At 40.0% G+C, this 24974-nt stretch overlaps 2 protein-coding genes across 2 annotated transcripts in view; both read left to right on the plus strand.

Annotated features, from left to right (window-relative positions):
* Positions 1-7447, plus strand: part of AOX1 (aldehyde oxidase 1) — a 121313-nt gene extending 113866 nt beyond the window's left edge. The window contains exons 35-36 of the mRNA XM_039217804.1: positions 7118-7213; positions 7316-7447. Coding sequence (XP_039073735.1) covers positions 7118-7213; positions 7316-7447 — 228 coding nt within the window. The remainder of the gene's footprint in view (positions 1-7117; positions 7214-7315) is intronic.
* An 80-nt stretch (positions 7448-7527) lies between these two features.
* BZW1 (basic leucine zipper and W2 domains 1) lies at positions 7528-18375 on the plus strand. Its single transcript, XM_039217805.1, has 11 exons — positions 7528-7628; positions 8351-8424; positions 10132-10308; positions 12081-12175; positions 13429-13494; positions 14103-14238; positions 14772-14881; positions 15024-15194; positions 15920-16066; positions 16441-16579; positions 18221-18375. Exons 1-11 carry the CDS (start codon positions 7543-7545, stop codon positions 18373-18375), a joined length of 1356 nt encoding a protein of 451 aa, XP_039073736.1. The 5' UTR covers positions 7528-7542.
* The last annotated feature ends 6599 nt before the right edge of the window (positions 18376-24974 follow it).

The raw sequence follows: 24974 nt of genomic DNA on the forward strand, positions 1-24974 counted from the left end.
AAATAAAACATTAAAAAAAAAAAAAAAACAAGATGGGAAGTTTTTAAAAAAAAAAAAGAAAGCAAGAAAAAGAAACACTTATTTCCACTACCAAAGTTAAACGTAATACCAAGTTCACATGTCACACCTACCATCTTTCATCTAAGTAGGTTGAAAATTTAAAGCCAGAAGTACTGTGGAGAACTTGCAACAATGGCAGAATGAAGACATCATCAAATCCTCTCTCCAAAATCAATTATTAAACTGGGCAAAATTGTCCAAAGCTACCATCTCAAGACTCTAGAATAATCAACGAAAGGCCAAACAACAAATTGAGAAGTGTTTATTCATGAAAAACTGTTAAATTTCAAGGAAAAACGGGAGGCCGGTGGCATGCTGTGGAAATCAATGAAATAAAAAAACAAAACCAAAAAAATAGAGAAAAAGCAATGAAACCAAAAGATTTTCTTTCTTTGAAAACATCAACAAAACTGATAAACCATTAGCTATACTGACCCAGAAAAGAGAAGACACAAATTATCCAAATCAGGAATGAAACAAAAGACAACAAAACCAACCTTACAGATATGAAGAGGGTTATAAGAGAATGTTAATAACAACTTTATGCCAACAAATTAGATAACTGAGATGAAATAACAAATTCCTAGAAAGACACAAATTACCAAAGCTGATTCATGAAGAAATGGAAAATATGAACAGATCTTTAACAACTAAAGGAACTGAATTATTAATTAAAAATCTTTCTACAAAGGAAAGCCCAAGCCCATATGGCTTCACTGATGAATTTTAACCAAATACTTTGAAAAGAAACAAAACCAATGCTACCCAAATGTTGTGAATACTACCAGGAGTGATTAATGAAATATTTTCATTCATGAAATGTGAGAAGTAAGTGATATGATTCATTTTCCGAAATACCAAATAAAAGCTGTGCTGTCTAGTAAACAATACATTTACAACCTATTGGAAATATGTACGAACCCCTCACCCCTCACAATGGAGTCCCAAACCTTTAGACCCTGGTTCTTCTTCCCCTCTCCATTTCGCAGGCCTATTTTTCACAGGCTTTGCAATGAGCACGGACCAAAGAACTAAAGTCTCTGCATCACCTCAATGAATGTACATTTGTTCCAATCAGACAACTTTTTGCCTTACGTGGGCATAGGCGACTTCTGGGTAAGGCTGCGAACTCTGTAGTGCTCAGCCAATGAGGAATCAGGGGAGGGACTTGCACACTCGGAGATAAACTGCCTGCTGTAACTGACCCGAGTGTGCCTGTCCATCAGACACCTGCTCTTGCAAGAACATTGATTAAAGCCTTGCTTCACTGTGCTCCAAGTCTCCACGTCCCTCCTTTGATTGGGTCAGTGGATTTATCACTCACATGAAATTAGCTTTCATTAAAAAAATGTTTAGGGGCGCCTGGGTGGGTCGGTCAGTTAAGCGTCCAACTTCATCTCAGGTCATGATTTCACGGTTCCTGGGTTTGAGCCTCGCGTGGGACTCTGTGTTGACAGCCAATTCGGAGCCTGGAGCCTGCTTCAGATTCTGTATCTCCCTCTCTCTCTGACCCTCCCCTGCTCACGCTCTCTCTCTCTCTCTCTCTCTCTCTCTCTTTCAGAAATAAAACATTAAAAAAATTTTTTAATTTTAGAGGGATAAAAAGAGTGTCATCAGGGAAGACAGCAGAGGGACAGAGAGAGAGAAGAGGGACAGAGAGAGAGACAGAGACAGAAAGGGAGGAAAGAGGATCCCAAGCAGGCTCCACACTCAGCATCCAGCTTGATGCAGGGCTCAATTCCACAACCCTGGGATTATGACCCAAGCCAAAATCAAGGATGCGGTACTCAAGTGACTGAACCACCCACTCGCCCCATTTTGTTGTTGTTGTTGTTGTTGTTGTTGTTGTTTTAGGTAGGCTTTACACCTAGCATGGAACTCAATGCAGGGCTTGAACTCACAACCCTGAGATCAAGACCTGAGCTGAAAAAGACCTGAGCTGAGATCAAGAGTAGGACATTTAACCCACTGAACCACCCAGAGGCCCAGAAATAAATCTTCATTTAAAGTAGGGAACCCGAGGGGCGCCTGGGTGGCTTAGTCGGTTAAGCGTCCGACTTTCGCTTAGGTCATGATCTCGCGGTTCGTGGGTTCGGGCCCCGCGTCGGGCTCTGTGCTGACTGCCAGCTCAGAGCCTGGAGCCTGTTTCAGTCTGTGACTCCCTCTCTCTCTGACCCTCCCCTGCTCACACTGTCTCTCTCTCTCCTAGAAATAAATAAAAACATTTAAAAAAATTAAAAAAAAAAATAAAGTAGGGAACCCGGGGGTGGGCTGGGGGTCGCCTGGGTAGCTGGTTAAGCATCTGACTTCAGGTCAGGTCATGATCTCATGGTTTATGAGTTCAAGCCCCATGTCTGGGCTCAGAGCCTGGAGCCTGCTTCAGATTCTATGTTTCCCTCTCTCTCTGCCCTCCCCTGCTCACACTCTGTCTGCCTCCCTCTCGCTCTCAAAAGTAAATAAACATTTAAAAATAATAGAAGTTTAAAAACTTGTAAAGTAGGGAATCCAGGGATGTTGGCTGGCTCAGTCAATAGGACATGTGACTCCTGATCTCAGGGTCCTGAGTTTGAGCCCTATGTTAAGCATGGAGCCTACTGATGAAAGAAAGGTAGAAAGAGAGGGACAGAGAGAGGAAGGAAGGAAGGAAGGAAGGAAGGAAGGAAGGAAGGAAGGAAGGAAGGGAGAGTGGGAGGGAGAAAGGGAGTAAACCCAATTTGGCCTAGTAATGATGAAAAAAGTTCCAAAATACTTCTGTCATAAGACATTGTCTTGAATATTGCTAATATTTTACCCAAAACTTTATTATTTACATGCTGGAGTTTGCAAGGTTAGCCATTACAGGGTTCTTAACTGAGCATAGAAAATCTGAATAACAAAGTCCTGGATAGCTATCACAAAACAAAAGGCAATTTAAGGCAGGCTTGGGCCTTGTCTTATGAGGCATTTCCTCACAGATCTGATTTATCCCTCCTCTCCTTAAACTCATTAATCTTAAGCTCCTTAAACTTAACACTTTAAGCTCCTTAAATTTTTTTAATGTTTTATTTATTTCTGAGAGAGAGAAAAAGAGACAGCATGAGCAGAGGAGGGTCCAAGAGAGAGGGAGACACAGAATCTGAAGCAGGCTTCAGGCTCCCAGCTAGCTGTCAGCACAGAGCCCGACGCAGGGCTCGAACCCGCAAACCATGAGATCATGACCTGAGCTGAAGTCACACGCTCAACCAACTGAGCCACCCAGGTGCCCCAACACTTTAAGCTCCTTAAACTGTTACACTAGTACAGCATTTATCAAGCATGCAGTATATTGTTGGGAATCCCAGTCAGTTTAAGGATACCAATAACAAACTACTAAAAGATATGGAACCCCAGTTATGAGCATTAGAAGGGTCTTAGCATCAGGTAGAGCATCAGTACTCACATTTCACAGAGAGGTTAAGTGATTCATGTGAAATCTCAAAAACACCAGGGACTAGATTCTCCCTTGAGTCTATACTCCCAGGGTGCTTGGGTGGCTCAGTCGGTTGAGCATCCAACTTTGGCTCAGGTCATGATCTCACGGTTCGCAGGTTCAAGCTCCTCTCAGCACAGAGCCTGCTTCAGATCATCTGTCCCCCTCTCTCCTTGCCCCCCCCCCATTTGCACACACACTCTCTCAAAAATAAACATTTTAAAAAATAAAAATAAATGCTTGTATTTCAGACATAAGAAAAGCAGCTTGAAATTCCTTCTCACCCTTCTTTCTACTCTATGGTCAAGTATCCATGGGAAGTACTAGCTATATCAAGCCCATCCCCTACTTACTAAAGCATGTTGCTTGCCTTACATTGAGGCACTACTAAAATGAGTAATAAATTGCTATTGCCATCAAGAATTTCAGTATAGAATAAAAGACAACTGCAAATACAAACGTAGATTGAATATCAGAAGGTCCAAAGTGCAAAGAAGTTCAGAAAAGGAATGCATTCACATCAACTGCAGTGATTAAGAAAGGCTTAAGGGTAGTATTTGAGATAAGGCTTGAAATAATAAACAGGATTTTGACAGTAAAGAATGAGGAAAGGGTATCTCAGTCTGATTAATGCATAGAGTTCAGGTGTTTGCAAATTTTTCTGCCCGTGATACAGTTTATAAACATTTCCCACACCACTGCACCCACTTCCGAGGGAATAGGTAAACTAGGCTGCCTGTCATACACAATCCCCAATGACCCCCTCCCTCTCTCACTTCCAGGAACATATATTAGCATGCAAATGAGTGAGAATGATCTTATAATAGATAATCTTCAGTCTGCTTTAATTTTTAAAGAAAATCACTTGCTAAATTTAATATAGTTTTTCATCAAAAATTGCTTGCTACATCCCACAATGGAAGGTATAACAGGTTAAGAACCACCAATGTGATGGGAAGTAAAGGTGAGGAACATTGGTCAGAACTATCCCTGGGTGATCTGGAGTACAAACCACAGCATTTAAGTAGTATAGAGAAATGATTCAGGCTGCATCTGGGAAGATTGCTCTAGAAGCGTGGAGAAAGGAATAGCACGATTAGGAAGTTATTGCAAAAGTCCCAGTTACTTAGAGGCAATAGAGGCCTAAATGAAGATGATACTGGAAAAAGATGATTGAATTGAGAAATATGACAAATATAGAAGATAAGCTTTGTGAGGTCAGAGGTCTAACTTGTTACTTTTGTATCTCTAGTGGTCTTTAGCTCAATAACTATTTGTTGAATGGATAAATAAGATCTTGGTAGCAAGGCAATAATGCTATTGTGGTGTAGCCAGAATGCCTGAGTTCAAATTAAGGTCTTCCATTAACCAGTTCTATGACCTTGGGTAAGTTAACTTGACCTCTCTATGCTTCAGTCTTCCCATCTATTAAATGGGGCTAATAATGGTTTCTAGATCATAATAGGGAGGTTTGTTTTTTAATGTTTATTTATATTTCTGAAAGAAAGACAGAGCATGAATCAGGGCAGGGGAGAGGGAGAGACAGAATCTAAATTGGGCTCCAGACTCTGCTGTCAGCACAGAACCTGATGCAGGGCTCCAACTCATGAACTGAGAGATCATGAACTGAGCTGAAATCAGGTGCTTAACTGACTGAGCCACCCAGGTGCCCCTATCATAGGGTAATTTTGAGGATTAAATAAAGTGGAATGCTTAGAAGAATACATGACACACATACCTGCCATATAAAAGTAGCTATTATTGATAAAACATTGTATCTTTAACGTAACTTCAGAAGTGAGAAAAAGTTTACGGGTAAGGATACAAAGAGTGTTCAGTTTGGCATTTAGTGGAGCTACCAGATAGGGCTTGGAAGCTTGGGGGAAAGTCTTAGACTGAGGAATCTGTCTCTTGCCACTTCCCCGTGCTCCCCATACTCCTCCATCTCCCACCAAGATCCAGTCACACTAGCCCCTTACAGTTCCTCTAACAGGTCAGTTTTTCCTACCTCACGACCTTCTTTCCCACTGTTACTCCCTCAGCCTAGAAGGATATAGAGCCTAGACAAATATGTAATGATTTAATAGAATTTGACACTCTTTTAAAAGTTAAATCCCTACGAATGTATAAGATGGTCAGGTAAGAAAGCAAGGGGGAAGAAGTTAAAGGAATGAGCACAGAAAAGAGGAACTAGCAATTACAAAGGACTATCCAGGGAGATAACCAGGACAATTGGAATGAAGTTTTAAGGAGATGGGTAATGCTCTAAATGCTCAGAGGAGGAAAGGAAGGTAAGAACTGAAAGATAACTGGATTTGGCACTAATTCCGAGGAAGAACGCTGAGAAAAGTAATTGTCCACTATATTGAGAGGGGAAGGCAGCAGAGGTCAGATAAATAAAGCAACTAATATAAACTGATTTACCAAAAATGTTTGATAAAGAAGAGAAGCAGAGTGCACAACTGACTGCTTTTAGGATTTGGGTGGGAATTTTTGCTAGGAAGATAACAAGTAACAGTGGAGTGGCAAACTAAGATACGAACAGGGAATAAAAACGTGAGGCTAGATCTTGGAGACAATGTGCATCTCTCTTTGCAGTTTTATAATGTCCCCAGTGCTTTTCACACACAGTACGTTGTCCCTCAGCTCTCTGATGATACACCCTCTAATACAGTGGTTCTCAAAACTGTAGTCCCGTGCTCGCTTCGGCAGCACATACACGAAAGTGTAGTCCCTAGACCAGCATCATCAGCATCAGAGGGAACTTGTTAGACGTGCACATTTTTGAGTCCTACAACGGATCTACATAATCTGTGCGGGTGAGACCCAGCAATCTGTGTTTTTAAAAGTCCTCCAAGGGATTCTGAAGCTCTCCAGGTGAAACGACAAAAGACCGCGGCAAGGAGCAGCGGCCACAGTAGGAGGGCAGAATTTTCTTCGGAACCGTCTGGTTCTCCCAACCTCCTGAGAGGGGCAGTGCACGACCCAAGCCAGCCAGCACCGCAAAGCAAAGTCGCCCCGCTTCGGACTAGCCTGAGCGAGCTCTACCAACCCCAATGGGAGCGGAGATCAGCAGAAGACCCTTGGCCACACTCGGCCACCGCCCTAGAAGGCGCCTAAGTGCACCAAGCTCTCCAGCTTCGACTTCCGGCAGTAGAGGAGGGGGGTCTACCGGGAGGGACTCCGGGCGGACGTGTCCAAGTTCTTCAGGGTTGGCGGGGGTGGGAAGCGGGGTATTTGTTCTTCTAACCCCTCCATATGCTACGAGGCCGCAAGGGGCAGAGAAGGTAGAAAGATAGGCTAGTCTAGGATAAGTTTCCGGAAAACCTGGAACCCAGCAAAGGAACAAAGGAGCCTTGAAAATCCTCCTCCCTCTTCTTTCCTAGTTTCCTACCCCGAGCCCCAAGGAATGGAAAAGGCGAGGCTCAAGGCCTCGACTGGGAGGGACGCGGGGAGGACGCTAGAGGCAGAAATCTCGCGATAGGAGTCCGGCCGGGGCGGGGGTGACACCTCTTCCCTCCTCCTCGCGTTAGTTCCGGTCGCAGAGGAGACACAGCCGCAGTTGCCGCCACCTCGGGGATTTCTGGCTCTTTTCTCTTCGCCTTAAAGTCGGTGAGGCGCGACGCTCGCTTGTCCCGGGACGAGGTTGTGGCCTCGAGTCGTAGGACAGGGCGCGGGGGTGGAGAGGGGTGGGGGGACGGTCAGGTCTGGTACGACCCGGCTTGAAGGGTTCGAGCCGAGGCCGCTGCCTGAGCCCAGGCCGGATCCGGGGCCTGGATTCGAGGGCCACGGCCGCCGCCTCCGCAGGGAGGTCGAGGGTCTGCGGCCGGGACTGGGACGTCGGGCGCGGGGTGCGCTGCGGCACTGGAGACCGAGGCAGGGCCCCCTGCGGCCTTGCCCGGCCTGGGTAACAAAGCCGCTGCGGCCTCTGTTGGGTGATGTACGCGTGGGGGGTTCTGGCGGGAGGGGCGGGGGAGCCGCCACCACCTCTGCGGCCGCCTCCACCGCCGCTGCTTTCGCTGGAGGGCAGGCGGATGTACGGGGCGGCGGGGCCCCCGGCGCGAAGCGCCTCGGCGCCTGTGGTCCGCTCGTTGCGGCGGCCGCCACCACCGGCGACGGGGTCAGTGGGGAAGGGGCCACGGGCCAAGAGCTCGCCCTTGCGGCGCCCCGCAGTAGCCGAGGGGGTCCCGGTTGGGGGCGGGTTATCTCGTTCGAGCGGCAGACACAGGAAGGGTGTGGATAGCGAGACACGTGCCCGGGGAGGAGACTTGGATTGCAGGGTATGGGGCAAAGGAGGCTACGCCGGCTCTCGATTCATTTTGCAGGCTGGAGTGGTGCAAGCGGCCGCTGCAGTCACGGGCACAACTTGGTAGGGTGGTGCTGCTCCTAGGCCCACAGTAGAAAGGATTTCTCCTTTGACGGTGTCTGAAAATTGACGTACACGTTTCGGATACCTCCTGGGAATGGTGGTAATCTTAGACTTCTGTGGTGCTTAGAAGTAGTGGAATATGTAGGCGAATTTAAAGAGGAACGAGGAGGAAGCCAGTTAAATGTTTATGATGGGTGATTTGCCACCGGTCACTGTGGTGTTATAAAGTCTTTTAAAAGTGTACTTCATTCACCTTATATCTTCAAAGAGTTCCTCGTAGGGAGAAATGCAGGATTTGTCGTTACATTTAATTCAGGTCAAGGTAATTCTTGGTGTCTGTCCCAGGTACTGCCAGGCTAAAAGTGTTTGTTGTCTTTGATTTCTATTGTAACTAAACCAAGGCTTGATGCTTTGTTTTTAAAACAAAATGTTATGGCCCAGATGTTTTTAAGGCTTTATTTTTCTTTTCTTAGGGTGTCTTTTATGAATAATCAAAAGCAGCAAAAGCCAACGCTATCAGGCCAGCGTTTTAAAACCAGAAAAAGAGGTAAATATGTTTTACTATCTCTCTTCAGACTTCCCAGATAACTTTGATATCTTGGTTTTTCTGGCAGGCAGTTGCTTAATAATAAATCTTTTGAGAGAAAATACCAGAAGGGAACTTGAATTTCTAGTTGACTGCCATTTCAGATAGACTCTTAATATTTTCACTGCTTTTCTAAGCCTTTAGTTTTTAGTATCAATATATATATGTCTAAGGTTAGTGAATGGTCTTTATTGTGAGGATAAAGTACCTTTTTTAAAGTATGGAGTGCATTTTCACTAGCTAAATTTTATTTAATCAGACTTTTGCTTGAGGGAAAAAGTTAATGTATGAAAGGGGAGCTCCTGATGTGATTGCTGATTTTTCCCAAACTTTGTGAAGATTTGTGAGAGAAAAAACAGACTTTATGCATGGAAGCTAATTATGGAACAGAGTTCACATTGTAATATCTTTTGAAATTAAATATTTCTCACAGACAAATATTAGAATTCTGTTAACTGCTTCTATTAGTGGGTAGTTAGGTGAATATTCTGTAACAAGTCACTGTACTAATGATACAAAGTTAAATGAGGTGTGGTCTCAGATATATTTTGTATTGGGCTTAATACTTTCACCAGAATTTTTCAATGTTATTGTTCAAAAACATATATTGACCTTATTTTACAGGAGATTTTGAGGAAATAGAACTGGGTCAGCTACTGGTTATAAACTGTTTTTTCTGCCCTGGGTAACAGACACTTTGAGATATATATTACACAATCTTTTGTAATCTCTGGTCATAGACTGTCCTCTCGGGTAGTGGGGAGACTAAGAGTGATTTGATTCTAGCCTTTAGATTTAACCTGGTAAATTTTCTCAAGAGAAGGAAGAGGAGTTGGAAACCAAGCAATTCAGGAGTAATAGGGAAAAGTCTGTATCCCCTTGAGGATATGGTGATAATCAAGTCATTTTGTTATTAGCATCAGGAAGAGATGTCACTTCCCCATTTCCAGATTGAGATAACTCATGCCTTCCTGGTTCCTGATGGTGGGGTCCTGGGTAGCATGAACAATCATCCCAGGACCTAGGCTTTTCAGTGCTAACATTCTTGGGCAGACAGGAAAGAGTTGGTCACTCTAGGGCTTTGTGAAAATTAAGATAGCATCTAACCTACATCGGGAAGTCAACAAAGGCTGGATATGTACCTAAGGCATAGTTAAGTACCAAATGAATGATTTAAAACAAACATACAAACATAAAGTGTTATGGGCATTTAAAGAAAAGAATCAAGAGTTCTAGCGTTTAGACAAATTTCAGTCAATAAAATTTACCTGAAGTTTAGAGGATGTCCTAAATTTCAGAAAAGCCCAGAGTCAATAGGAGAGCATTTGGAGTAGAAATTGTCTCCTGGCGGTAGGAACACACTAGCTCCTTTAACTCATCATCTGTGAGACTTGTGTGAAAAAGTAGTAGAAGAAAAGCCACACAGTTCTTGTGACTAGGCAGTCATGCCTTGCATTTAAAGAGGGTATAATGTTTATTCTTTTATTGTGTTTGCTTGCATTGCTGGTCTTGGGTAAGCTTTGTGTTTTGTTTTTTTCAGGTGTTGAAATAAATGAGATTGTGATACATGTGGTTAACTTATTCAGTAGTTACACTTTCATAAGGTGGTGGTTTCATGGCATTTTGGTAAGCCTTTTAAAACTAAATGTTGTGGGGTTTTCCCCCCAGATGAAAAAGAGAGGTTTGACCCTACTCAGTTTCAAGACTGTATTATTCAAGGCTTAACTGAAACTGGTACTGATTTGGAAGCAGTAGCAAAGTTTCTTGATGCTTCTGGAGCAAAACTTGATTACCGCCGATATGCAGAAACACTCTTTGACATTCTGGTGGCTGGCGGAATGCTGGGTAAGTGTCTGGGTTTTGTGGGAAGTGTGAGGTATTTAAAGATTATGTGGAATCCAGAACATGAACTATTTGACAAACCTGTCAAATTGGGGTGGCTTTGTTTTTGGCTTTTTTTTTTTTTACCTTCTTAGGATTTTTCCATCCCCCTCTGTGTACGCACCCCCCCCCCCATAGCAGTTTAGCAGATTATCTTGCTCTGTCTAGCTTTATAGTTGAAATCTGTTACAAAACCATAATATTTAGGAATGACTTTTCTGATATGCACATCCCTACTACATCCCCAATCAGTAATTTTTCCAACCTGTGTTTGAACACTCTCCATTAATGGTGAAACCCTTACCTCTTTTTTTTTCCCCCCTTGGTGAGAAAGAACATGAGCTGGAGGAGGCAGAGGGAAAGAGAAATTTTTTTTTTTTTTTTTTTTTTTTTTTTCATAAAGAATAACTAAGACACTTTACAGTTTTTTTTTTTAATGTTTATTTACCTTTGGGGGGAGGGGGTGTAGAGAGAGAATGAGAGAGAGAATTCCAAACAGGCTCTGCACTGTCAGCACAGAGCCCAGTGCCGGGCTCAAACTCATGAACTATGAGATCATGGCCTGAGCCAAAATCAAGAGTTGGATACTTAACCGACTGAGCTACACAGGCACCCCGGGAGAAAGAAACTCTTAAGCGGGGTTCAGTCTCACAACTGTGAGATCATGGCTTAAGCCAGAATCAGAAGTTGGGCTCTTAACTGAGCCACCAGATGCCCTGTTTTTAATGTTACTAGAAGATATAAAAATACAGCATGTGGCTCACATGTTTCTGTTGCACAGCACTGCTCTAACTTCCTCCACCCTTACCGGCTTAGGATATTTTAAAAGAATGTGCCATTCAGTTAAATATCTCCAAATGATAATAATAATCTCATTTCCATAGCTCTTTAAGATATTTGAAAATGTTTTCACAGTGATATATTGACACTCAGAGCCAAGCTGGTAAAATCAGAACTCTCTTTGTCAGAATTGAGGCTTAGAAAGGCTTCAGTGACTTACATGCAGTCAAATAATTACTTGGTGGGACCAAGGAACTTAACACTCATATTTTTTAATAACTAGTCAGATGAGTATATCTTCCATTATATTACCAGTTTGTAGTAAGAAATACCTATTTTCTGTTTACAATATTAGCACTAAGTCTGCTTTTAAAATCGTTTTTAAAACCTTTACTAAGGAAATTTTCAAATATATCCTAGAGAGACTAGTAAAATGAACTTCTGGTCTACTGCCCAAATTAATTGTTAATAGTCTTACTCTGGCTATGTTCCCCCTGACGTCACTGCTCTCCTCCATATTTCAAAGTGTATATCAGACATCACTTTATCCATAAATACTTATAAATGTGTATAAAAGATAGTCTCTAACTTGTGGTTTGTGGTCCAGCCTCTTAGGAAGCTTGAAAGGTTGTTTTCTGTATGGAATGTTAATGATATCAAAAACAACTTAGAGCATCTGCACTTGAATGACAGATTTAGCACTGTTGAATGGTTAGTGCAGTGAGTTTAACTGGGTTGTTGAAGAGGGTTGTTCTCTTAAATTGTTTCACTTAATTCACATATATTGAACCAACCAGCCAAGTTCCTTTTTGAGATATTGACTGTTTTCAGATCATCTTTTAGAACTTTTATCATTTTATTTTATAATGAGAATCCTTCCAGAAAGTAAGATTGAAACAATTACTAATTTTAAATGAAGTTCACTGCGAATTTTTTGTAAAATATACATACCTTAGCCCCAGGTGGTACACTGGCAGATGACATGATGCGTACAGATGTCTGTGTGTTCGCAGCACAAGAAGACCTAGAGACCATGCAAGCATTTGCTCAGGTAAATGAAACTTTACATATTTATTTCGGTTAGCTATTACCTGTCTGAATAGGAGTAGTCTGTGTTTAAGAGATTGCAAATAGAAAATTGAAGAAATTGAACTGAAAGTTTAGAGATGCTTTTTGGTGTGTTTTCTTGTGTGTTTGTTTTATTTTTTTAATGTTTGTTTATTTTTGAGAAAGAAAGAGAGTGGGAGCAGGGGAGGGGCAGAGAGAAAGAGAGGGAGAGAGCCATAGGATCCGGAGCAGGTTCCAGGCAGAGCTGTCAGCACAGAGCCTGATGCAGGGCTCAAACCCACAAACCTAGAGATCATAACCTGAGCTGAAATTGGACACTTAACCCACTGAGCCACCCGGGTGCCCCTCTTTTTGGTGTAATATTAGTGAAATAGAAATTTCAAATGTGTTGAGGAAAAACACAGTAGAAAAGTTTGAATTATTTTCCTGTTTGTCCTTTTGGAATTAATCCATTTGTAAGAAAAACTGTCTAGCTGTAAAGGAAGATCATTTCCTTGTCATCATTTCCATCACTGAATTATTTCTGCCTGTAACTTTTTTAAATGAATGAGTTAATAGATTAGTTTACCAATCAAAATTTCATTCGAAGGTTTCATACATAGTTTGTGTTATTGTAAGCAAAGAATTCAAGTACTCCTAACCTAGAGATTTGTTACATGTCCTTGGGAAAATAGAACTATATTCTCTGATCTTATTCTGTTAATAATCCTACAGATAGGTAAATGACTTGTATTTAAGTGATAAATAGTCCTTGCTTTAGTATCTGGCAATAAAAATCTGCTGTGGGTTGGCAATTAAAGTGTTATATTGTAAGGTTTGAGAGTTGACAGACTCTTCCCAAGCTGACTTTAAATAGCTTGTAAAATCTTATATCCATTGGAAGTCTCCCTTCTTTGATTTTCTAAAGATACTATTATGAGATACTCAGGTCTTTTAGAAATCTGGCATCTGTAGGGGTGCCTGGGTGGCTCAGTCGGTTGAGCATCCCACTTGGGCTCAGGTCATGATCTCACGGTTTGTGGGTTCAAGCCCCGTGTCAGACTCTGTGCTGAACACTTGCTCAGAGCCTGGAGCCTGTTCCCGATTCTGTGTCTCCTTCTCTCTCTGCCCCTCCCCCGCTCACACTCTGTTTCTCAAAAATAAATGAATGTAAAAGAAATTTTTTTTTTTTTAAGAAAAAAAGAATCTGGCATCTGTAGATATCAAATTATTAAATTCTTTTACTGTTCTTCATAGGTTTTTAACAAGTTAATCAGGCGCTACAAATACCTGGAGAAAGGTTTTGAAGATGAAGTAAAAAAGGTATGAAGAACAATATGCTTTGTGGGTAAAAAGGTTGGGGTCAAAGAAGGGAACATTAAATCTTAATTCTGGCACAGATTTGAGGGGATTTTAGATATTTAGGTAGACTGTCACTGAAATGTGATTTGGGGGTATATCATTTAGTTTAATTTTCTATACAGTTTTCCTAGCTTTGTATCCAAGCAAGTGGGAAAAAAACTAAAGACCAAAATGGGGTTTGTTCAAAAGATACAGTAAGATCAGAGCTAAGCAGATTGAGAAAGAGAAATTTAGCATACTTGGTATTGGAGCCTTAGATATTCTGTATATAGGTAGATGAAAAAATGTGATGTTAATAGTAACATCAGGTTTCAGATGTTCTAATCATTAACTCATGTAATACAGAAACCCTGTGAGGCAAGTTTTATTATCCACATTTATATATGAGGTAACCGAGGCACCAGGTTAAGTAACTTGCCCAGGATCACTCAGCTAGTATTACTATCACTGAGATTAAAACTTGGATGGATAGACCCCAGAGCCATACTTTTAATCAATATAGGTTGCTTTACTGCATCTCTTTATATAATGCAAATGCTCTTTTAACCTTTAACTATTTACTTTTGTAGCTGTTGCTGTTCTTAAAGGGTTTTTCAGAGTCGGAGAGGAACAAGCTGGCTATGTTGACTGGTGTTCTTTTGGCTAATGGAACACTTAATGCATCCATTCTTAATAGCCTTTATAATGAGAATTTGGTCAAAGAAGGTAATCAGCCTTTTAGTAAAGAATTGTCTTTAGTTGGGTGAGGGTGGGGATAGATAAGAGCATGAAAGATGAACTGATAACAAAAACTAGGATATAGCTTATACAGATTTGATTTGTATCATAGTTTTAGTTTTTAAAGAGAAATGCCAGGGAAAGTCAGAGAAGGTGACATTGGGAAAAATGCAAGCCAAAAAGAAAATAAGTTGCCTATTGTAATCTTCATAGTTAAATAATTCTGTTTAAAAAAAACACAACCTTCTTTTAAACCAGAATAATGAGTACTCAATGTGCCCTATTTCCCACAACAGCCCTGTCAAGTGTAAGAACTATTGTGCTCATTTTATACGTTGGAAAGCATTTAAACAACTAAAAACACATGACTAGCAAATGATACAATAGAGAAATTGGAGTGAAATGGTGAGCAGCTTAGTGGCAGAGGGAAGTTTGGGGGTGAAGGGAGTACGTGTGTGGTTGAAATGGGGAGATAGAGTGGTTGAAATCCACTCATTTCACTCAGCTCTTTTGTTCTACAGGGGTTTCAGCAGCTTTTGCTGTAAAGCTCTTTAAATCATGGATAAATGAAAAAGACATCAATGCAGTAGCTGCAAGTCTTCGGAAAGTCAGCATGGATAACAGACTGATGGTTTGTAACTTTTTTCATTCTACCCCTTGCCAACACTTAAAGTATAATAAAGGAACATTCTCATTTCTAATCTATGAAACGAGGAACTTTTTTCCTTGATGTGATTTAAAGACCATTTAACCAGATTAAATGCTCTTTTCAGGAACTTTTTCCTGCCAATAAACAAAGCGTTGAACATTTCACGAAGTATTTTACTGAGGCAGGCTTGAAAGAACTTTCAGAATATGTTCGGAATCAGCAAACCATAGGAGCTCGAAAGGAACTCCAGAAAGAACTTCAAGAACAGATGTCTCGTGGTGATCCATTTAAGGATGTAAGATATTTTTGTTTAAACCATCTTTATAAACTAAATAGAATTTAAATAAAATTTTGGAACAAAAATAAACCATCTTTATGATTTTTTATTCACTTGAGAAGCTTTAAGGTATTTCACCAGAGTGAGTTTTCTTTTTTATTTTTTTAAAATGTCTTATTTATTTCTGAGGGGCGGGGAGAGGGAGAGAGACACAGCGTGAGCAGGGGAGGGTCAGAGAGAGAGGGAGATAGAGAATCTGAAACAGTCCCCAGGCTCCGAGCTGGCAGTCTGCACAGCCTGATGCGGGGCTTGAACCCACAAACCATGAGAGCATGACCTGAGCGGATGTCGGATGCTTAACTGACTGAGCCACCCAGGCACCCCTCACCAGAGTGAATTTTAATTAGTAGCTATAGAATGTTGTGCTGGGGCTTTTCATCAGCATTTTTCATATTTAGTACCTTATTATTGTCCAGAAATTATAAGGCTTGGGGATTTTGTAGGGTGTAAGCCAATGGATAGATTGTTTCCATTTCAGTCCTTTCCCAGCTAGTTTGCCTGTGTATAAATTTAAGGCATAGACTAGAGGTCCATCCCTCCCAGTTCTAAAAGTTCTCTGATGATATGTGGTATACATGTGGTTCCATTGCCAGTATGTTTTTATGTTTTGGTAAAAGGTCTAAGATTGATGTATAGAGTATACATGTCAAAACTGATTTACTAAATTGGGATTCTCTTTACAGATAATTTTGTATGTCAAGGAGGAGATGAAAAAAAACAACATCCCAGAACCTGTTGTCATTGGAATAGTATGGTCCAGCGTAATGAGCACTGTGGAATGGAACAAAAAGGAGGAGCTTGTAGCAGAGCAAGCCATCAAGCACTTGAAGGTAAATCAGACTTCACCTTTCTTTGGCTCACAGGTTAAAAACAAATACATGTTTAAAAATAGCATTGACCTGAATTTGTTGTTTGCTTTTGAGGGAATACTGAAAAATAAAAGCATTCCTTTTTTATTCTCTAAAATATTAACAGTGTATTGACACTTGTCTGGAATCCCTAATTCAGTCAGTATTGCTTGTTTGACTTAGGTGCTTAGAGATCCTTCCGCTTAATTTAATTTAATTATTTATTTAAGTTTCCACTGTATAGAATATAATTTACAGTGATTTTGAAAGATCTGTTAATGTTCTGTGTTTTAGGAATTTTGAAATGGTTGGTCATTGTAAGAAGTGACTAAATTTTTCTCCTTTCCCTTTAAAAGCAATACAGCCCTCTACTTGCTGCCTTTACTACTCAAGGTCAGTCTGAGCTGACTCTGTTACTGAAGATTCAGGAGTATTGCTATGACAACATTCATTTCATGAAAGCCTTCCAGAAAATAGTGGTGCTTTTTTATAAAGGTAATTTAGATTTTGAATTTTGTGAATACATTTAGTAAAAATCCTAGAATACTCTTCTAGTAATTCCAGTGAGTTGAACATCAGCTCCATAAGTATATTTTACTCTAATTATAGGACTGAATTATCTCTAATTGAATTGACTGCTTTTTAGTGTACTAACATCCAAACATCTTTAAACTTTATTAATAAGTTAAAATCTAAAACCTTCTTGATGTGGCCTTAAACTTTGTCTTCTGTTCTCTACCAGTTCTCTTCCCCAAACATACTCTTCACATCTCTGTAGTCTTTGGCCCATGACAAATTGACTTTCCTTCACTCAACTTCATTAGCCATCTTGTCCTTCAAGATCAGTTCAAAATGCTCTGGTAAAACCTTCCATTTGAGTTATTATTCCCTTTTCTGTGATCCTATTTCAGAAAACTGATCTAAAGTGGTTAATAAAGATAAGGACTTCATTGGGAGAGAGCCCATTGCAATATTTAGATTACTGTGGTTGTTAATAATGTTTGAGGTTTTTTAAACGTTTATTTTTGAGAGCATGCTCGCAAGTGGGTAAGAGGCAGAGAGATAGAGGGACAGAGGATCTGAAGTGGCCTCAGCGCTGAAAGCAGCGAGCCTTGTGTGGGGCTTAAACTCACAAACTGAGATTATGACCTGAGCCAGAGTTGGATGCTCAACCGACTGAGCCACCCAGGCACACCTGTTTTTTTTGTTTTTGGGGATGGGTTGTTTGTTTTAAGGGTGAGCGAAAGCATGTACACGTGCAAACTGGGAAGAGTGGAGACAGGATAAGAGGATCCCAAACAGGCTCCACACTATCAGCTTGAACTCAGAACTGTGAGATCATGACCTGAGCCAAAGCCAAGAGTCAGATGCTTAACTTGCTGAGTTTAATGAATTATTGATCAAATATCACTGATCACTTAATCACAGGGTTTCTCAACCTTGGTATTCCAGTTATTTGGGGCTGTTTAACTCTTGTTTGTAACAATCCTATGCATTATAGAGTGTTGGGTAGCATCTCTCCTTAGTGTAACAACCAAGAATGTCTCTGAACATTGTCAGATGTCCCTGCTGGGTTTGAGGTATATAAAGTTGCCTTCAGTTGAGAAAGTCATTGGTTTAGTGTTTTTCCTAGTTGTAGGTTCCTGTGTTGGCAAGATGTTGACAAAACACTTCTTTTTTTTTTTTTTTTAATAATTTTTCTCAGTCATTAACTCTGTTTTTTTTTTAATGTTTTATTTATTTCTGGAGAGAGAGAGAGACAGCGTGAGCAGGGGAGGGTCAGAGAGAGAGGGAGACACAGACTGAAACAGGCTCCAGGCTCTGAGCTGGCAGTCAGCACAGAGCCCGACGCGGGGCTCGAACCCACGAACCGCGAGATCATGACCCAAGCGAAAGTCGGACGCTTAACCGACTAAGCCACCCAGGCGCCCCGACAAAACACTTCTTGATATAGGTTTCTCATTTTATCTTTTCTACTTTTCTTTAAAAAGTGAAGAAACCAGTTGAGTGTTCTGAATACAAATAGTGTTTTTACCTGACTTCAGTAGGCTCCTTTTTTGCCATGCACGCATTTGCACCTTACATGGCTTCTGACTGCCTGAAAACTCCCAAATGTAATGATTGCTCTCTTTCTAGCTGAAGTCCTGAGTGAAGAGCCCATTCTGAAGTGGTATAAAGATGCTCACGTTGCAAAGGGGAAAAGTGTCTTCCTTGAGCAAATGAAAAAGTTTGTAGAGTGGCTCAAAAATGCTGAAGAAGGTAAGTCTTTTACTTGTCGAGAAGGTGACTGAATTTTGAAACTACACCCTCAGTAAAGCAAACAGGAGTTGTAGATAAAATGTCAATGTCTCATGTGTCCTGGTTCTTACATCTTCCTACCTCCCTATATCAAGCATGATATAAGGGCTTTCATGGCAAATTTTATTTTAAATGTTTCTATGGTTACTGGAAATGTTGGGTTTAGTTTCTAAAACCATGTTTTAAGTAGCTACAGGAGCTATAGATTGGAATCTAATGTTGCATTAGTCTTTTCAGTTATCTTCTACCTCCTGTATTTTCTACTGTAATAATGTAATTTAAGGCTTTCCACAATGAACAGTTCACTTTATTCCCTGGGTTTTCTATATAAACAGTTTTCAAGATATGATTTGGTTAAAAATAATTTGTTATAAAAATTCTGTTTGCAAATTAAACTGTAAAAGTATCCAAAGTCTCAAAAGGCAATGATTTGTGTGATAATTTGGTATGCCCAAATCCCTGCTCATCATTGAAAATCTCTTATACAGTAATTGAATTCATTAACATAAATCTTGAGTATTTGGACCGTTGCTTGCATGTTGGTATTTTCTTGCATTTTTAACCCTGGATGTCCTTGAGCTCAAATGTTTGCTCTCTGGTTTTCATTTCCATTCTTTAGTAAAGCCATGGAGAACAAGCTTGGAAGTGAGTTGTTTGGAAAATTGTGTGTGGCAGAGATGGTGGGAAGAAAAAAGTTGAGCTTGTTTCCATTAGAAATTTTTGCATTCAATGTGTATCTTTCCAGGCAAAACCGATGAATTTTTTTTTCATGCAACCATTTTCAAATGTACCTTAGAAAAATCTTGTCATTTAAAGTATTTTACACTTAGACTTGTCATGCACTTAGGTGCATGAAAGGAAAGGACTCATAAAATAGTGTGACTGCCTACCTGGCTCAGTCAGAAGAGAGCATGCGACTCTTGATCTTGTCTTGGGTTCGAGCCTCACATTGGGTGCAGAAATTACTTTTTTAAAAAAATTAAAAAGTATGAGTAAAGGAAGTGACTGTCAAAACCCAGTAAGTTGTTAATTATTAAGTGGTCAGCATGTTCTAATTGAGACTCTAAATGTAACTCATTTCCTCTTAGCTTAGAGTATTTGTTGTAAAGAATGAAGTACAATGATGATATATTCCCACTTGATCATATTAAATCAACTTTATTCTCTTGACATTCTTTTAAATAATTCGCGTATCTGGCTATTAACATACCCTAGTTTCCATCTTTTTAAATTGCCATGAGCCAAATATCACGTCTATACAAGTGATCCATTTATTTCAGTGGCTGCCTTTTAATTTCCATCTTTTCTTGCTGCTACCCATATATGTATTATATATATAAATATATATGTAGTCATTAGAAAACAAAATATGACCACTTTGGAGAGGCTTCATATTAAAAGCGAACATTTTGAAAGAGGTGTTTTTTCCTTGATGAAAGAAACTTAGAATGATGTCACCAGACTGAATGGAAATTGCCCCTTTCAAAGGTGCCATTCTTATGAGCCAAGAACTTGGTGTTTAAAAGTTCATCTCGAGGGAATAATGTGTAATATAATTTGAAGTAAAGGTATAGTAACCTTTTGAAGAACAACATTATAACTGATAACCATTATGAATGGGGTGAAATTGTTAAAGAAATAACTTTGATAAAGTTTTAATGCAAGGGCAAAATGTATTCACTAGATTTCTACATAGTGATCTGCTTTTACTTTGTAATTTGTAGTCCTCAAAAGACTTTTTTTAAAAAATAAAATCCATACTTATGCTTAGGTTATAGGTCAGTCTTCTTTTAATTTTTTTTTTTTTTGGTGTATTCCATGTTAATACCTAAGAATAGCTGTACATTATACGTTCAGACAATGTCTGTACTGTGTAAGCATTGGATAATTGTCCTTTTCATCTTTATGATTCCCTGACTGTAAACACCCACACACAATTCCAGTGTAGCAGAAACTACATCAATATTTCTACAGCCAAAACATTGCATGTTACTGTTGTACAAAGTGTACCCTATTTTATTATATACTGTGTATAGTGAAAGAGTGTGTAGTCTTCCAGAACTACACTATGATCTTTGTCTGATCATAGTTTTTTTTCTTCATAATGACAAAATAGTATTTGCTTACTACAGTGTTACAGTACATGGATACGTCACCTGTGATAGTATAAAGAAAGGGAATGCTTCCTAAAGACTACAGATTTTCATTTTGAATTTTAAATGGTAATTTTGGAATTCAGCTGCCAATGCCCACTTATGGCCTCAAATATGTACTGCTTAATCTAGATGTTAAAATTGTACTTGTAATTAGGATTGGATAATGTTAGTTGATTTTCCTAACTTGGTGTCGGTTTCTAAGGATGTCTTCTTTTAAGTGCCATAATTAAATGTGTGTTTAGAGCTGGTCCTAAGTTTCTTAATTATTCTGGGAGTATTGTCCTAGAAATTTTGTTAGTCTGTTCTTAGGAAAACTCCAAATACCAAATATGCCACAGGAAATTTTGACATAGCATAGTGATGGTGGGGAGAGGAGATGCATGTGACTAAGAGATGTATCTGCTTTGTACATGAAAAAGGATAAGGGTGATTGGGGGGATGGGCCTTCTCAAGGGTGATATCACCTCTGTTGCAACCTAATGTATCTTTTTGAAAGGGAGGGAACCTGAAGATAAACATTTGCATTGGGAGTCATATCTTTTCTGTGTATCCATATCTGGAGGCAGTATTTTAACACACATCATTTCCCATTGTTTTTGAAGGTCTTAACAGATTGTTTCGTGTAACTGTATCATAAGTAGAATCATTTGGGATTCTTCTTATCTATAAAAATCAATTAAAGTTGTTAGGTATAACACTTAGATAATGGTATTAAAATTTTACTGGTGAAACTACAGGAGATTCAGGAAATGACAGAACTATTGGTTGGCTTTAAGTGTAACAGATAGCAAAATTTTAGTGTGCATTATTACTTGGGCTACTGAATGACCTTCGTAAAAATTTTCCCCAGATGCTATTTACATTTGCCATGTAAAATAGTTTAAGCATTTCTGTGAGAGTTCTGGTATATTGCTGTGTTATGATTTTTTTTATGTAAAGTAGTAAGTAGTTCTTTAGTATTCCTATAAGGTGTTTCTATTTATCAGCTTACTGAGGCCTAAAGGTTTGAAATATAATTAAATAAATTGTTCAGTGGTCTTTATGTAGGTGGACTCTAGTAGATGTGAAAATACTTTTGACTTCAAAATGATGGTTTTATAATTGGCTTCTGTTTAAAAATGAATTGTGGATTTGACCTAAACGTAACATTTTATGTTTAATTTTTTTTCTTTTGAGGGAGAGGGAGAGAGAGACTCCCAAGCAGGCTCCACATTGTCCGTGCATTGACCCTGACGTGGGGGCTTGATCCCACAAACCATGAGATCATGACCCGACCTGAAAATTAAGAGTCAGTCTTTTGACCAGGGACCAGGCGTCCCTGACCTAAACCCAATCTTAAATGTATAACTGTATGGACCTTGGTATGGATCAGAAAGGTTTCCCAACTCCCTTTCCGTTCCTACTTTTTTTGCCGTGTTTTAACGGGGCAATTAGCCATATCAAATCCAACCTTCTTTATTTCCATACATTTAAATTTTTTTTATTTTAGGATTCTAGTCTCCCCTCTGAATAACTGAAAAAAAGGGGATGCCTGGGGGTGGCTCATTAGGTTAAGCAACTTCAGCTCAGGTCATGACCTTGCAGTTCATGAGTTCAGGCCCTGTGTTGGCCCCTGTGCTGACAGCTCAGAGCCTGGAGCCTGATTCAGATTCCGAGTCTCCCTCTCACTTTCTGCTCCTCCCCTGTTCACCCTCTGTCTCTGTCTCTTTCTCTCTCTCAAAAATAAGTAAACATTAAAAAAAATGTTTTGAAAAAAGTATGAGGATGCTTTACAGATGCACTCAGTCACTGTCAATTTAGTAACTTTTAATAAGAACCTTATTTAAATTAAGAGTTCAGCTGTTTGTGGTGCCCACTGTAGTGCCCTAGAGGAAGCACTAGTAAAAAATCTGCTGAGTCCTTTGTTTCATAGGCTGTCTAGAGGGACCAAGACCTTGTTCAAACTATGATCAGAATGTTTATGGTTGTATTAGTCCAGGCTTGGGAACTATGCATTAAGTATACAGTGAATTTGGGGTGTTACAAAGTTCTCAAATACAGTTGCACTGTTCCATTTCAGGAGTTTCCGGTCTGTGTAACTATTTTACAATACCTAAGGACAAAAAGTTTAAACCTTTTTTTTTTAAAGTTAAAATTCTGAAGGCTGTGTTTAAACAGGTGACTTAGAGGTGAACCTATTGGGTGACCCATTATAGACTGCAGCCTCTATTACTTCAAAAATTTGTTCTGTGTTCTCTGGCATCTTAAGAATATTTTCTCTGTAAATACACCTCATTTCCATTCTAGTTAGGAGTAACAGACCCCGGCATGGCAAACAGTTGAAGAGTGGAGAAAACTGGATAGCTGATACACCAGATAGTTGTTGGCATTCAGAACCACCTCCAGTCCAGCCATTCAAACCAGTAATTCCATTGCTGCGTTATTTGTGTTAACTGTGAAATTTGCTTCTTGTCTGTACCCTTAAAGTTGAATAAAATTTCCTGAGACTCCTTGTTAACTTAGAGAAGCAATGACTATTGTTGCATTGGTTGTTGTATGCTAATAACATGTAAGCACTGGAGTTGCTTCTGTCTCCAGTCCTTGTCCTGGGCCTTGCAGTTTTCCCTCTGGTGTTTTGAATGCCATCAGAAGGCCTCTTTTTTTTTGTCTGGGCCACTTTGGCTGTTGTTTGGCTCACATGTACTTCAAACACTCAAAAACTGCTGTCATTTCACAATATTAGTGTCATCTACTTTCCCTGGAGAGTTTCACCTCACCTCCCTTTCAGCTCTCACATTTGATGGGTCAAGTTCTGTCCATTTCAACTCCAACTCCCAATTAATTCATGCCACCAGCATCTATAACAGCTGGAGTAGTCTTTAAATGCAAGTAAAGCTTCTTAAGACCTTTTTGCTGGAGGGACCTGCATGATTGTTTGTTTTTTTTTTAGCTTAATCTTTTATTCACCCCCTCTGCCCAGCATCCAATAGTACTTGTCAGGTAGTGGGCATTAAATATTAGGTAAGTGAAAAAAGGAGAACAGGGACCTGGGTCTAGTCAGTATACTGAAGTTGAGGATGTGAAAAACTTGAAGGGATGTTTGCATGTACAATGAAAGGTGTTCTGTGATTTTGGAATATTTATTTAGAAGCAACTTTTATGAGGTTGAATCCAAGATACTTCTGTTCTATGGCAAGGATTGCTGTGACATAGGACCTAGATGGACTAAGAACCTGTCGACAAATCAGATGGGTGTTCTCAGGTACTCTGCTGAGCTTTAGCACTGTGGTAGCAGACTGGATGCCAAAACTCAAGCCTACAAGAGGAGGGAGCTAATCACAAGTGAGTTGAGAACAAGACTGAAGACAGTAGGTACTGGCAAGTTGGAGAGTCTGGTTTCAGGGAGTACATAGTCTGTAAGTCCTTAAAATCACCATGAGAGACAAGTCACACTCAAAACGCGGTTTGTAAGTCCCTAACATTGAACAAATAGACCATGTGTGCCTACCTGAAACAGTTGGAGAAAAATACCCTTCTATTAGCTGGGTGGCTGGACAAATAATTCAACCTCTGAGCCTTGTTTTCCTTCATCTGTAAATAAGAATTATGATTAAATGATGCCCATCTTCTGGAGTGATTGAGTTTACAATAATCTGCTTAAAACAAAGGTACTTAAAACAGTACCTGTCCAAAGAATCTCTCCATGAACTGTGGCTGTTTGTCAAAGATGTGTTCGTGGGGGAACAAAACGCCACTGACAGTGCCAAAGCCCTGACTGCAGGTTTCCTGTTTGATTTGAACTAGTAGAAGATCATGAAAGTCCCCAAAACCATCAGCATGATTTTTGCTTTAGCAACTGTAGAAAGACACCCAAGATTAACTGAAATCTTCATGGCCCCGTAGTAAGAATGGAAGTCATATTTTTGTGGATGTGGTCAAGTGTCCTCCCCAAACTCCATTCTAATTAATAAGATAAAAGTTACAAGCCCACAAAGGGTTAATGGCAGATGATAAGTATCTTACATTGAGAGAAGGAAAGCAGGTAAGTGACCAATTGGCAGGGTTTCAGTTTTCTCTGTTCTAAGCCCCTGCAGTGCAGCAGAGAGCTAACCATAACTTAAATCAACACCACAGGTCCAAAGGAAGTCTCAGAAGTTGGGGCATTGGTTTCTTTTAAGGGTGGGAGTAAGGAGCAGGGTGGAAAACAGGAGTTTATTGGAGTCTTTAAAAGGAGTAGCCACCTTTGTCCACTCGTCGTAACTTACACCACCATGTGACTGCACTTAAATTCAGAAAACAGAAGGTTTACCATCTGCAGAAGGAAGTTAGGGAAAAGAAGTTGAGGCTATGAACTGGTGGATACCAGACACAGGTAAAAGTACTATATTAAAATGCAAAAAACAACAAATTAATAAAATGGGCAGATCCTTAGCACTATACACCTGTGTGGCAGAAAC

The sequence above is a fragment of the Hyaena hyaena genome, unplaced genomic scaffold (genome assembly GCF_003009895.1).
Source record: "Hyaena hyaena isolate Hyena2069 unplaced genomic scaffold, ASM300989v1 scaffold_724, whole genome shotgun sequence".
Classification (NCBI taxonomy): Eukaryota; Metazoa; Chordata; class Mammalia; order Carnivora; family Hyaenidae; genus Hyaena; species Hyaena hyaena.